This window comes from Artemia sp. Qi Xiang Cuo, unplaced genomic scaffold (genome assembly GCF_049724085.1).
Source record: "Artemia sp. Qi Xiang Cuo unplaced genomic scaffold, ASM4972408v1 HiC_scaffold_2954, whole genome shotgun sequence".
NCBI classification, from domain to species: domain Eukaryota; kingdom Metazoa; phylum Arthropoda; class Branchiopoda; order Anostraca; family Artemiidae; genus Artemia; species Artemia sp. Qi Xiang Cuo.
This window is the reverse complement of record NW_028300808.1, coordinates 2545962-2562144: the sequence shown is the minus strand read 5'-3', so window position 1 is coordinate 2562144 and position 16183 is coordinate 2545962. Positions and strand designations below refer to the sequence as shown.

Below are 16183 nucleotides of genomic sequence, written 5' to 3'. Positions count from 1 at the left end.
TATAATATCTTAAAAGTATACATCTTATTTTTATCCCACCACTTAGCGTCATGTTCATAAAACCTATTTTGTTTAATTTTTTCTGAGCCATGTTTAAGCATTCCATTCTATTCGACACTGAATTCATTTTCATAAGATAGTATATTTTATTTATACAGTAGTAATAGATTTATAAAGTCACCTACTTTATACCGTGACTATATCTTGTTGTATATCAATAAAGAATGTTTGAGTTGCACGAAATCTGATTGATCAATAATAATTGCCAGGTTCAGTGAAAAAGTTGCGGCAGCTCAAGCTTAGTTTTATTTCTAGTTAGAAGAAGCGAAGTGAACTTCCCCGGAGAACATCTAACTGACATAGGACTTTTTATTTTGGCAAATTGATGTCAGGTAATTTCAATTTTATTGGATGAGGTAAATTAAAAAAGAGTTGTGACCGTAGGAGAGGGGTAAAAGCACTGCTTTAGAGATAGAGGATTCGAGATCCCCTTAGGTTAGTCACATTGTTTAATAAGACCGTCTTGTTGTTTACTATGATCGGTTTTGTGAGTGTACCTGTGGTGAAAAGTGGATGGATCTTTGCTTAGTTAGTACCATGGGACCCCAGTCTCAATTCCAACAGCCGCAGGGCCGACATAAGGACCTTTGTAAAGAAGCGTCGTAAATTCATCGATTAGACTAGAAAACTGAAAGTTAGTACACCCTTTGACAGACTAAAGAATGTGATATACGCCCTTTGTAATAGACGTGACCATACATTCTAGGGGTATATCAGGTAATTTTTGAGGAGGACGGTCTGGCAACCCCCAAAATATATTTCAAGCCCTCCATCCCAAAACAAATAGCACAGAGAAGGGATAATTGTGATTAGCCATAATGGAGACCTCTCCCACACATACACGTATTTTTAAGCTAAGACAAAGCCTTGTTCTCTAGTCTTTCCCCTCGTCTTAAACGTTTGCTATTTCCTATATTAAAATCTAAGTCCCAATAAAATTAATTATTTTAATTGAGTGGTCTCTGTAAGGCTAACCATCGTTATTTTTATCCAATGATATTCCTTCTATGCCAAGAAATCCCACATAACTGCTGTAAATTAAGTATTTAACTGGCCTTTCTTCTGATAAATACTGGGCAGAAAAAAGGAAAATGTTTACTTTAATTTTTGTATTTTCTTTTCATATTTTGAAAAAAAGTCAATTTTTGTGAGTCTTTTGAAAAAAAAACACATGGATGATGAAAGTAGATATTTTTTTTGTCAATTTGACCAGTATTTTGGGGAATAAAAAAAAATATGTTCTGGAATTGTTATACTTTTCTGTTTTATACTTATCTTCAATATTTTTCTTGCTAAAAGCTGTAGTAGACTTTACAGTAGAGACTTGATTTCCAGAAGAACCGAAGTATCTACAACATATAACTGTTACAATAAATCTAATTACTCGAACACGATTCGATTGAAAGTACAAGAAAAGAAAATCATTCTAAAAGATAATCCAGAAAATCACTTGATTGTAACTAAATTTTTCCACTGTTTTTCCACAAATTTTTCCCACTGTGTTGCGTCATTTCGTCGTTAATTAAGAAAGCAAGTTATCATTGCTATTTCTCACTCAAGAGTCAGGTTTTACAATCGCCGCGAGTTTAGAAAGCAGCGGCATCATTAGGATTCGGTTGATATCTGATGATCGATATAAATTGATCATCAGTACATTCATGATCGACCATTGCTTTGTAATTTCCCAAATCTTCAATCATAGCCTCCCACAATGTTGGATTTCTTTACACTGCCAGAGACGTGACAGATAGCGAAAATGGCAGCGTCCTATTTATAAATCAAACAGTTCGTGGTAAAGAACTGTAAGTAAGGAGCGACCCGGCTCAATGGTAACCAAAACTCTAAAAAACGAAATTTTGATACCAACAGATACATCAAAATTCTCAAATTTAAATTTTGATTTCAAAAATATAAGTTTCATCAAGTTTAGTTTTATCCATCAAAAGTTAAGCGCCGGAGAAAATTTGGCTGATTTTCGATAAAAGGGGGAATGACCCCCTAAAAGTTATAGAACCTTAATGAAAATCACACCATCATATTCAGTGTATCAGATAACCCTATTGCAGAGGTTTCAAGCTCCTATCTACAAAATTGTGGAATTTTCCATTTTTTGCCAGAAGAAAGATCACGGATGCGTGTTTATTTGTTTTTTTTTTTTTTTATTTTTCTTTTTCCCAGGGGTAATCGTATTGACCCAGGGGTCCTAGAATATAATAGGGGGGCTCATTTTAACGGAAATTAAAAGTTTTAGTGCCCTTTTTAAGTGACCAAAAAAATGGAGGGCAGCTAGGCCCCCTCCCACGCTAATTTTTTTTTATCAAAGTCACCCAATTAAAATTTTGAGATAGCCATTTTGTTCAACATAGTCGAAAATGCAATAAATATGTCTTTTAGGATGACTTAGTTCCCCAGAGTTCCCAGGGGAAGATCTGCAAGTTATGAACTTTGCCCGTTGCTTACATATTGTTTTGGTTATTGGGAAGTATACAGACGTTTTCAGGAAGCGATTTTTTTCTGGTGGGGGGGGGGGGGTGGTGGAGAGGGTTACTCGGGAGAATCTTCGTGGAGGATGTTTCTTTGGACTAAGGGACATTTCTATGAAGGGGGCGCATTATTTAAACAACGATCAGAAATTAAATAAAAAAAGAAACAAATTTTTTCAACTGAAAGTAAGAAGCAACATTAGAACTTAAAACGAACAGAAATTATTACGCATGTGAGGGGGTTCTTCCCCAAGTCAATACCTCGCTCTTTACGCTACAGTTTCTTTTTAGTGCTTTCAAAAGAGCTATCTATTCTAATTAAACGGCCTTTGTGATTCAGGGGTTTGTGAATTAATTTTTTTTTAACTTTTAACGTAAAGAGTGTGGTATTGACTAAGGAAAGATCCCCCTCATATACGTAATAACATATACGTAATAAAAAAAAAAACAATAAAAAAAACAAGCGATACGGCTCAATAGTAATCGAAACTTTTAAAAACGGTATTTCGATGTCAATAAATGTATCAAAAGAATGGGCTTATAATGCTGATTCTAAATATATAAATTTTATTAAGTTTAGTATTACTCATCAAAGGCTACGAGCCTGAAAAAATTTACCTGATTTTTTAAAGAGGGGGGGAAAGATTGGTTACATTGGTTTCAAGCTCATATCTGCAAAAATCTGCAGCTTTGTATTTTTTGCCAGAAGAAAAATATACGAATATAGAAGTTCTTTACGTAAGTTAATTTGTAAATTGCGTCAGAACCAAATTTAGAGACAGCCATTTAGCAAAAGAAAAGTAAAATTCTTATGCAAATTTTGTTTACATATTCAATGACGGTGAGCCAAAATAAAAGCTGCATTAATTAAAAAACGATCAGAAATTAAATAAAAAAAAACATGTTTTTTAAACTGAAAGTAAGGAGCGACATTAAAACTTAAAACGAACAGAAATTATTCCGTATATGAAAGGGGCCGTCTCCTCCTCAACACCTCGCTCTTTACGCTAAAGTTTGAGTCTGTCTCACAACTTTATTTTTTAAAACAATAAAAAACTTTACCGTGAACAGCGAGGCGTTGAGGAGGGGACAGCCCCTTTCATATACGGAATAATTTATGTTCGTTCTAAGTTTTAATGTCGCTCCTTACTTTCAGTTGAAAAAACTTGTTTTTTTATTTAATTAAATTAAAAAAAAATTTTTTTTAACTGAAACTAAGTAGCGACATTAAAACTTAAAACGAACAGAAATTATTCCGTGTGTGAAAGGGACTTTCTTCACCTCAACGACTCGCTCTCTATGCTCAAATTTTTATTGTTATAAAAAATAAAGTTGTGAGACAGAGTCAAACTTTAGCGTAAAGAGCGAGGCGTTGAGGAGGGGACAGCCCCTTTCATATAGGGAATAATTTCTGTTTGTTTTAAGTTTTAATGTCGCTCCTTACTTTCAGTTAAAAAAACTTGTTTTATTTAATTTCTGAAAGTTTTTGAATTAATGCAGCTTTGAATTTGGCTCACAGTACATGAACATTTAAACCAAATTTGCGTGTTAATTTTACTTTTTTTGGCTATAGGGCTTCCTCGAAATTTTGTTCTGACGTAACTTGCGAATTAACTTACGTAACGAACCTTTTATATTCGTATATTTTCATTGCGTATATTAGGGGGTTCCCCCCTAATCAATATCTCGCTCTTTTCGCAAAAGTTTAAATTTTGTTCTAATTCTTTAAGAATGACCCCTTAATCACAAATAAATAGCTCCGATAAAAATACAAAAAAAACTTTAGCGTAAAGAGCGAGGTAATGACCAGGGGGCAAACCCAATCATATAAATAACAATTTCTGTTCGTTTTAAGTTTTGATGTTGCTCCTTACTTTCAGTTGAAAAAATTGTTTTTTTTTATTTAATTTCTGATCATTTTTTAAATAATGCTGGGAAATCCAGTGCCCCCTTTATAGCTATATCCCTTCCCCCATGAGAACTTCCTCCATGGAAAGATCCTCCCACGTAACCCCCGATTCCCCCCAACTACTAGAAAAAATCCCCCTGAAAACTTCTGTATACTTCCCAATAACCTTGGGCAAAGCTTGGGCAAAAAACATTGGGCAAAGCTCATAGCTTGCAGACCTTTCCCCGGGGACTGAGGGGTATTATAACTATGTCATCCTCAAAGACATAGTTATTACATTTTTCGACCATGCTGAACAAAATGACTATCTCAAAATTTTGATCGGGTGACTTTGGGAAAAAGAGTGTGGAGGGGGGCCTAGCACTTAAAAAGGGCACTAGAATTTTTAATTTCCGTTCGAATGAGCCTTATCGTGATATTCTCGGACCACTGGGTTGATACGATCACCCCTGGGAAAAAAAAAAACAAATAAACACGTATCCGTGATCTTTCTTTTGGCGAAAAATACAAAATTCCAGATTTTTGCAGATGGGAGCTTAAAGCTTCTATAGCAGGGTTCTCTTATACGCTGAATCTGATGGTGCGATTTTCATTAAGGTTCCATAGCTTTTAGAGGGCGTTTTCCCATTTTTTGAAAATCAGGCAAATTTTCTCAGCCGCGTAACTTTTGACGGGTATGATTAAACTTGATGAAACTTATATATTTGAAATCAGCATAAAAATCTGATTCTTTAAATGTATCTATTGGTATCACAATTCCGTTTTTTGGAGTTTCGGTTACTATTGAGCCGGGTCGCTCCTTACTTACAGTTCGTTACCAAGAACTGTTTGATTTTGTCAAGTTTAGAAAGATAGTACAATTTTATCGTTTTTTTTTATATTTTAATATTTCAAGCGACTTACCACCTGCAGTGTTCAGGCTCCATGGTCTTCAGAATAAACGAAGTTGTATAATCCACCTTACTATTTATAAGCTGTATAGTAATACATAGATTGGAAACATACACAGTTTATATACCTTTTACAGGAGTTATATACCTTTTGAAATTATTTATATTGCTACTACTGCTACTGTTACTATTAACAAATCACTGTGTAACTAAGGAGGCCAACATAGCTTTATACAAACCTCCTCCTCCCCCACCACCTATTTAAAGATTCACTCTTCACCCTTCGCCGTGAACTTTCAATTTTGTTCCTGATAATATCTTTCCACTCCAACCGGGGACGACTTACATTTCATTTGGCCCAAATGAAATGATAGCCCAATTTTTGGCAAATATTTCATCCTTCGTCAATACTAGCCATCTTAAGCTTTCTTCGAATATAACCCTAGAAAGTGGGATGAGACCACTTTTCTCGTGTAGCTTATTTATTGTTTTGTATACGGTCACTCAAATGAGCATCCAAGATAATCAATCGATAATTCCTCTGGAAATCTAAGATGATCAATCGACAATTCCTCTGGAAAACATTTAACGAAACTCCTCAACCCTTCGAAGTGCCCACTTTTCAGAATATTAGTTGACAGAAACATTTTATAATTCTAAAGATTTTTATATTTCTTAGCGAGGTAGTTGAATTTATTGTATTTTTTTGTGTGTTTTGCTTTATCTGTTCATTCATCTGACCAGAATTAGTGGAATTTTTGGGTTTTGAAACATTACTTATGTGGTGAAAAACTTTTTTGTCAATGGTACTTGCTGATACTATCGAAGGATCTTCACTTCCGATGTAAAATGCTGATCATTATTCAATAGTAAGTCAATACTGAGTAGAAAATTCCATCAATAGCAAACATTGAGCAAAAAATTTCACCAGTAGCAAATATTGAACAGAAAATTCAACCAGAGCATGTTGCAAAACCAATATTAAATGAAGATTCCAAAACACAAACAACCAGCAGTCGCAAGTGCTACGTTTGGAAAAGCCAAAACCTACAATTAGAAAATTGCGTTTGCAACACAAACATACTTCTTTCATTAGGAAAGGATATGTTTGACTGAAAATGCTTATAAATACTAATGCTTATGAATACTAAAATGCTTATGAATACTAAGAATGATCGCACCCCTTCCTCTCTCTCCGAAAGCTTACCATAGTGGCTTTCTGCTCAATCTCAAAGAAGAAAAAACCATAAAACAGACGGAAAAGGTAAATAATACTAATTCACCCTTTGCCGTCAAGGTATGGGGGAATCCAAGCTTGATTTCTGACAGCAATTTTCTTCGAAGAATTGCACGATTAATCGAATGTAAAAGAATATTCATTTAAAGATACCCAATTCTTATAAATTCAAACCACCAATCACCGTATATACTATAGTTAGATTTACATTATTTATCAAAAATTATTTCCTATTAATAATTGATTACTAATTGTCATAATTATTATAACAAAATTATTAATTAAAAAATACTAGTTAATCATTTATTATAATAAACAATATGTAATTAGTTATTGATGTAGTTTATGCGATTATTGATTTATTTTATTTATTTACTAAAAAACCTGTCACATGAAAAGACATAACAAACAACAAAAGAAAAAAAAATAGCCACGAGAGAAACAAAACATTTAATGTGACAACACAAAATAAATGCCAAAAGAAAAAAAAACAAAAAGACAACTGCACTACAAGTGGGCCTAATTTGTGCCCGGCTACTTTAATAGCCCGACAGTTAGCTAATTCAGAGTCTTTAATTTTGCAGACCCCGACCAAAGTACGCATAAGATCAATCAACTAATCAAGTTATGGATGTAATTAAAGACGTTCTTGTTCTTAAGAGTTGCTAACAAGGGTTCTATTTGCTACTCAAGGGCAGCTTCAGCAAAGAAATTCTGAGCTGTATCCCAAGTAAAGTGATAGTACCAGTGATTCAGATACATACAATTTTTAGTATGGGACCAAAACGTACTTTTCAAAATCTGGGTGGGGGAAAGTCAATTTTTTGTCGATTTTTTTTCATGGAAATACCAAATTAATGGCGTTTTGTGATAAAAAAAAGAAAGTATTTTTCAAAATTTAGGGGTGTAAATGCCACCAGCACACTCCCAAAAGGGGAACTCGTCTTTGTTTATAATTAATTAAAAAAAGAAGCTTTTCAGATGGAAGTCGAGAGAGCGAAGCTAAAGAGAGCGAAGCGAAAATACATTTATAAAACTAGCTTAAGTAAAATAACAAAAAATTTATTTCCTTATATTTGTAAAATTTGGAAAAAACAAGTCCTTATTCAGCCCTCAGAAAACTAAATTATAAGACTCTTGATCATTCTCTAATAAAGAACTCCAGCAAAAATACACAGGCCAAAATTTAATTTCCACGGGCTTTTAAATCAGAATGCTGAAAACTCCCAACAAAGGGTTTTCAGCTATTTGAATTCCAATGGGGCACTTTTCGTTTTGATCTTTCGCCATTATCCAGGGTTTTCAAGCTCTTCTTAAAAATTTCCATATATTAGTTTTTGCAATAAAATTTTGTTATTAAGAATTAACCAAATTAATAGTTATCATTCTGAATCAACTTTAAAGGACAACTCTTTCTCACTAGATAGTTTATTTTCAAAACGTATTTTATTTTATTTATTTATTTACTAGGGGCCTTGGTTAGCTCTTTACTACTTTTTAGCTATTGCAGCACCCATGTTTTTGTGTGTATTTTCTTTTTTATACATATTAATTCTTATATACCGCACTGGTGTTTATCTAATTTTTGTATTATATGTCAAATAATTCTTTGCCTCTTTTCAGATTGATAGATTTAATATATATTCAAGTCATGAATCAGTTTCTAGAGGGGGAAAGTATTAATGGGAAATGGGCTGTAAATCGTCAAAAGTGAGAGCAATCGATATAAAACCAGACGAGGAACCATCAGAAATCAATGGAGCTAAAGGTAAACTTATAAGATAAATTTATCAACAAAACAATAGGACCGTTCTTTTGCACTAACATCTTACATCTAATTTCTCACATCTTTCTGCAAAGATTTTCGTTCTTTCAACTCATCTTTGTTCTAAGATCTTATAGTTCACTGACGTTAGCAACAAGTAGGAAGGACGCCATCTTTCTACCATATAGATCAATGATGAGAGAACTTTGATGATATGCTCATTATTGTTCTTAGACCGCTGATCAGAGTTGAATGATGAAAGATGTTTGCAAAAGAACGCTATAAGATAAGAACGCTTAAGCGTTCTTTGTCAAAAGATGTAAGATCTTAGCACAAAGATGAGTAAAAGAACGGAAATCTTTGCAGAAAGATGTGGGATCTTAGATGTAAGATCTTAGTGCAAAAGAACGGGCCTAAAGATGCTCGTTGAGTACTCCATGCTTCTTACTATCCCTGGAGAATTCCTAGCACAACCTGTATGCATGAATGTATTTATATAGTTATGCATGTTTGTTTCAGAAATGGGACACATCACAGCGCCACAAACAGACATGGTCAGCAGATTGAACGATTGATTTATTTTCTAATAGCATATCCAAGCACAGCAATATAAAATTGCCATTGCGCAGGTGCGGGCAAAGGATAAAAGCACTACACATGACGTATGCCAGAACTATTCAATGGAGAACATAGGAACGTGCATAACTTATATACATACCTAGGCTTTGATTCCTAATTTTCTAAGAATGATAAAAACGAGTTTGACCAAAATATTTCCGAAAAGCATTCAGGTGAATATCGTAAACATCGTAAACAAAAATAGCTGGTTAAACACTTTACTTCTGGTTGTTGGAGCAATACAAGTTGTGCGTGATCTATACACTTATAGTTTAATGTATTTTGAAAGCCCTGGGGCTATAAACACAAAACAAGGGAATCTCACCTCCCCCCCCCCAAAAAAAAAAACAACAGAAAACAGAGTAGAAATAAAAAATGCATAATCTAGAAACAAAATAACTTTATCGAATAAACTTTTACTTTTTCAAACATTTATTTATAGACACAGCAACTCCAGTTATTGTTGTTGGGTTTCTGCTTTGAAGAATGTTTGGAAGCAGTGAATTAATCCCTTGCCAATATTATTCCCTGAAATCAGAAAGGGGGTGAGTGAATAAATGACACGGTAGCATTTCCCTGTTCACAAGGTTGAGCAGGAGGGTGGCCGAAGTTTACCCCCCCCCCCGCCCCGGCGATTACCCCCCTAGAAAATACTACCCCGAAGAAACTACCCCCCGGAAAATATCCCCACGGAATATACCCCCCCCCGTGGAAAATACTCTCGGAAAAAACACCCCCACGGAAAATAACCCCCGTGGAAAATACCCCCCCCCCCCCGTGGAAAATAAGGCTTTCCAAATTTGAGAATTTTGTTTGAGTTTTATTTTTTTTTTATTTCCGTAGGGGGAAGGAATTTCGGTACTTGTGTATTATGTGCCACTCACTCAAGTTTACGCTGTGTAAAATTCGAGAACACACCGGTTTTTTCTTTACTTTCTTCGTTATTTTAGAAATGACTTTGGGCTATAGATTAGAAAATTAGGGGGAGGGGGGAGGTATAGCGGGTCTGCATGCAAAGTGTGTTGGTACAATTATTCTGCATATTAGATAGATAGATAAATAAGTTTATTTTAAAGCCAAATATACGGCCATGAACACACTAAAATAACATAAATGAAAGGCAAAAATAACATAAACTTTGATCAGCGATCATCATAACAAACTTAAATGAAACACTACATTAACCTTATAATAGTGCTTAATACTTGAAAAAAAGGTCATTGAAAAAAAATCACTTAACAATTGGAAAAAAATATTAAATGAAACATTACATCTACTTTATACTGGAATTTATTTTATTTTTTATTTTTTAGTTAACGAAATTTCCAGATACCTCGCTATTCTTCTGTAATTTTTTAGTGGCCATATACGTAAAGAAAATTGTTTTCTGACTTCAAACTGTTCAAATACTTTACCCTCCCCCCCTCCTTAGGTGCAAATATATAGCCCAAATTATATATTTCCCATTTATTCTGTGACTTATCTTTGTCTTATCTCGCGCTAAGCTGAAAAGAAAACTAACGAAGAAACCGGTTAGTTCTCAAGTTATACACGACGTAAACTTGAGTCAGTGGCGCATAATACACAAGTACCAAAATTCCTTACGGAAATTAAAAAGACAAAACTCAAATAAAATTCTCAAATTTGGAAAGCCTTATTTTCCACAGGGGGGAACGTATTTTCCGGTTGGGTATTTTCCACGGGGGGTATTTTCCAGGGGGGTATTTCCGGGGTATATTTTCCGGGGAGGGGGTATTTTGCGCGGGGGTATTTTCCGGGGGGGATAATCACCGGGAGGGGGGAAACGCCTAGAACCGAGCAGCAGGTTATACTTTCCAACAAAAATCAGTTGCAATTTTTACGTAGCTTTACGTCACACCCTGTGAGGGCTAGTGTTTTGTACTTTGGTTGGTTTTTACCATGATTTTTGAGGTTGATGACTGTGGTCCTCACAGTTGTACTTTAGGCGAGTTAACATGGCACATACATACCACAGAAAGTACACATGTCGTATCCTTACTGTTTCACTGAAATCAGCAAGGGCAGGTCACTTAGAATCCTTGGTGCAATAGCGTTGATTGTTGCACCGTAGTGTCAGAGGACTTAAATTAGTGATCTCAGGACTAACCCTTACATTCCATTGGATTTAGAAATATTGGGGGTATTATAATCCCCAAGACACTCTTCACCACTCGAAGACGATACCATACCCTAGCGGAGGCCAGTAGTGGCACTGGTGGCTCAGTGCCATATACGATGGCACCGGCAGAATTTAAAAACAATAAATTTACATCAACTAAAAAACCTTCAACCTTGACTCCCCTATACTGCTCCATTGCCAGAAAAGAACCGGGGAGGAAAAATACCTACAAAAGATGTGAACAAAATAAAAACCAAATCCCTACGCCTACCTCAAAATTCATTACAATAAAATTAGTCAGGGGGTTTTTCATGACCTAACTAACTCAAATGAGCATTAAAACCAATCCAGAAATATCATATCCAGGGAAAACCACAGTAGCCCTCATCAGCAGTTTGCCCGCTGAGTTTATCTGCTGATGACGGTAAATGTTTATAACACCCAAATATTAAGAGTTTTTGTCATTGTTTTTTACAATCTAATGAAAAGATTTATCCCTATTAAACGGTTATTTGTGCGTCATGAATAAGCAGTGTGGTCTTTGAAAATACCTACGAAGAATGGTTAATTTCCCGAATAATGGTCCTTTCATTACTATAAAATTTTGGAAGTAACTTCAGTGAGGAGGGAAAGGTTGACATCCAAATAACAGGAAAATATGAAATATAAGACTGAACTGGGCTGCAGAAAAGGTAATCTAAGAACTCACCTTGTAAATATGCGTTTGGCGTCACCTTACCTAAAATGTTGGTACATTCATTTACAAAAGCTTCTTCGATAACGTAATACGAAGATAGAGTTAAACATATCACAAAAATTTCTGCGTGCACCTTTCTACAACGATGAACTCGACTCACATGGTCAACTCAAGCTAGCTTCTATTTTGTGATTCACGTAGTTAGACGGGTTAACACTATCCAAGATGATTTCTTTGGATTAAACTCTGCGTATTGAATGTTTATGTAATGGAAAATGTCAGGTAATGCCAGGTATAGTTGCCAGGTAATCATTTGTATTTTAAGAGGATTTTCCCCCTGATTCACATTTAATGCGCTCAAAGCGCTTTAATGCGGTCAAAGCAGTATATTCGCCGAATAAGCTGCTATCCACTTTCTTGGAAGGTACCCAGAGAATGACTCATTTCAAATAAGAATTATTCTTTGTGACTAAGACTGTGTTCACCAATTTTTGGTGTCTACGGTAGGGTATTTTCCTTGACTACATTGAAGTCGGCTATAGTTCATTTCAAAATATTTGGACAAATTTGAGATAAAATTAACACATGCAAATTTCTAGCAAAATATTTTCGTTTAGCTACAAATATAATAAGATTTATTATTTAACTCATGATTTAGAGGCTCATTTAAGCAGCAAGTTTTCCTAACTTCATTTTAAGTATTTTGAAAAATTTAATGATAATATGTTTATTGATTCCATGATATTTTGTAATTACTTACAAGTGATGTAAGATCAGGTATGGATAAACTTCCGAAGTTACCAGTAGCGGATTAATTGAATTCTAAAGGCTGGCGACACTTTAGCAGTACAACTTGGGCTTTGACCAAAATATGTTTTTAAATGAAAATTAATTTAAAAAAAATTTTCCCACAAAATAAGTTTTTCAAAGAAAGTTAAAGAACTTCATTAAACCAAAAATGAGCAAAAATAAAGTCAAATAATCTACCAAGCGTGAAACTACCACAAATCAGCATCGATAAATAAATGAAACCCAAAACGAAAAGAATTTACAACAAATAACCGAATCAAACTCAAAACTAGCAGAAATTAACACGAGTAGGGCTCAAAATCCCTATGCCTTCCCAAGGCCAGAACAAAATTTGCACTTTACTGAAAAATATAAATGTTTTTATTTTTATAACTTTAATAAATCAAATAATATTAACATTTTGATTACAAAATATCAGCAGATGTATGTTAAACCGACAATGCACATTCGTTTGTATTTTTTTCAGTAAAGTGCAAATTATGTTCTGGCCTTGGGAAGGCACAGGGGTTTTGAGCCCTACTCGTGTTAATTTATGCTACCTTTGAGTTTGACTCGGTTATTTATTGTAAATTCTTTTCGTTTTGGGTTTCATTTATTTATCGATTCTGATTTGTGGTAGTTTTACGCTTTTACGCTTGATAGATTTTTTTACGCTTGATAGATAGTTTTACGCTTGATAGATTATTTGATTTTATTTCTGATCATTTTTGGTTTAATGGAGTTCTTTATGTTTCTTTGAAAAAATTATTTTGTGGAAAAAGTTTTTTTTAATTAATTTCTGTTCGTTTTATATTGACATAGACTTTTCAGGGAAAAAGAAAATAATACTTTAAATCTTTTATTTTTGTAAGACTTAATAGTTTGGCCTGCTATTTGTATGCTGGAAAATAATTTTCATAAAATAGTAGTGTTTAATTTAGTTTCATACCTCTTTCAGTTGACCTGAAATAGAAAAGTTGATACCATTCGCAAACAAATTTGTTTGCTTTCTTTGATAGCTTGGAAATACTTAAGCTATTTTGATTCTGTTATATTTTAAGAGCAGAAGTAGCCGCAAAAGTTTGAACATAATACCCTCAGTAGTTCTTGGGATACTGCTGAGATGCCTTATTGGGAATTAACATTAACACAGTGCATTTCGATTTAATCTTAAGGCAACAATTAGTTTCAAACAAAAGGGAAAATGGGAGGGTGGGTGTGGGAGGGGGATTAGTTGCCCTCCAATAACTTCAATCACTTTCGACTATAAAAAAGGACATTAGCCCTTTCTATTTTCAATCGAATGAGCACTTGTCGAAGTTCCTACGACAACTCCTTTGATACGAAGTTCCCTGGTCTAAAAAAAAAAAAAAAAAAAAAAAAAAAAAAAAATGTACTCATAATGATCTTAACTATAAAAATTTCAAGCCTTCCAATCACTTTCAACTATTAAAAAGGGCACTAGACCTTTAAATTTCGAATCAAATGAGCCCTTTTTGAGTTTCTACGACAATGCTTTCCATAAACACTTTATATACCCCCCCCCAGGGCATAAATTACAACCATTGCCCTGATGGCTGTTAGGGGGTTGTCATCCTCAAAGACCTAATTTTCAGAACTTTCAACTACGTTAAACAGAATGGCTATCTCAAAACTTTGATTGGATGTGTTTGGGGAAACGGTGTGAGGGGCATTAGTTGCTCTCCAATCACTTTCAACTAATAAAAACCACACTAGCCCTTTCAATTTCTAATCGAATGAGCCCTTTTGAAGTTTCTACGACAAAGCTTTCAATAAAAACCTTATATACCCCCAGGGCATAACTTACAACCCTTGCCCTGAGGGCTGGGGGGTTGTCATCCTCAAAGACCTAATTTCCAGAACTTTCAACTAAGTTGAACAAAGTTGCTATCCCAAAATTTTGATTGGATGTGTTTGGGGAAATGGTGGGTGTGAGAGGGGGAGGGGGTTAGTTGCCCTCCATGCACTTCTGACTATTAAAAAAGCACTAGCCCTTTTAATTTCCAATTGAATGAGCCCTTTTTGAAGTTTCTACGACAGCGATTTCAATAAAAACCTTATATGCCCCCATGGAACAACCTACAACACTTGCCCTGAGGGCTGGGGGGGTGTCATCCTCAAAGACCTAATTTCCAGAACTTTCAACTACGTTGAACAAAATTGCTATCTCAAAATTTTGATTGGATGTCTTTGGGGAAATGGTGGGCGTGAGAGGGGGGGGGGGTAATTATCCTCCAATTGCTTCCGAATATTAAAAAGGGCACTAGCCCTTTCAATTTCCAAGCAAAGTAACCCTTTTTGAAGTTTCTAAGACAACGATTCCTGTAAAAACCTTATATGGCCCAGGGGATAACTTACAACCCTTGTCCTGAGGGCTGTGAGGGGGTTGTCATCCTCAAAGACATAATTTCCAGACCTTTCAACTATGTTGAACATAATGGCTATCTCAAAATTTTGATTGGATGCCTTTGGGAAAATGGTGGGCATGAGAAGCGCGTTACTTGCCATCCAATCAGTTTCGACTATTAAAAAGGGCAACCGTTTCAATTTCCAATCGAATGATTCCTTTTTGAAGTTTCTACGGCAACGCTTTCTATAAAAAAAAAACCTTATACGCCCTCAGGGCATAACTTATAACCCTTACCATGAGTTCTGTGGGGGGAGTGTCATCGTGAAATACACAATTTCCGGACTTTTTAACTACGTTGAACAAAATGGCTATCTCAAAATTTTGATTGGATGTGTTTGGAGAAATGGTGGGGTTGAGAGGGGTGTTAATTATCCTCCAATCACTTTCGACTATTAAAGAGGGCACAAGCACTTCTAATAACCAATCGAATGAGCCCTTTTGAATCTTCTACATAATCACTATCCATAACAACCTTATATGCCCCCAGGGCATAGCTTACAACCCTTGTCCCGAGGGCAAAATACTTTTTACTACGTTGAACAAAATGGCTATCTAAAATTTTGATTTGATGTTTTTGGGGAAAAATCGGCGTGAGAGGGGGATTAGTTGCCCTCCAGTCACTTTCGACTATTAAAAAGGGCACTAGCCCTTTGAATTTCCAATCAAATGAGCCCTTTTTCAAGTTTCTACAAGAATGCTTTCAATAAAAACCTTATGTGCCCCTACGGCATAACTTACAACCCTTAACCTGAGGGCTGTGGGGGGGGGGGTAATCCTCAAAGATATAATTTCCAGACCTTTCAACCACTTTGAACAAAATGGCTATCTTAAAATTTTGATTGGATGTGTTTGGATAAATAGTGGGCGTAGAAAAGGTGCTAGTTGCCTTCCAATAACTTTCGACTATTAAATAGGGCAGTAGCTATGTTAATTTTCAATCAGATTGAAGTTACTGTGACAACGCTTTCTATAAGAACCTTATATGCCCCCAGGGCGTAAATTAAAAACCTTGCCGTGAGGATTGTGCGGGGGGGGGGATGTCATCCTGAGAGACCTAATTTCCAGAACCTTCAACTACGTTGAACAAAATCGCTATCTTAAAATTTTGATTGGATGTGTCTGGGGAAAAGGTGGGCGTGAGAGGGGGGTTAGTTACCCTCAAAC

General features: G+C 35.2%; 1 protein-coding gene across 1 annotated transcript in view; it reads left to right on the top strand.

Moving 5' to 3' along the window:
- The first annotated feature begins 324 nt into the window (after nt 1–324).
- LOC148938374 (uncharacterized) overlaps nt 325–16183 on the top strand; it is a 29996-nt gene continuing 14137 nt past the window's right edge. Inside the window, exons 1-2 of the mRNA XM_089107845.1 lie at nt 325–392; nt 8203–8347. Of these exons, the coding sequence (XP_088963971.1) occupies nt 8269–8347 (79 nt within the window). The 5' untranslated portion in view covers nt 325–392; nt 8203–8268. The remainder of the gene's footprint in view (nt 393–8202; nt 8348–16183) is intronic.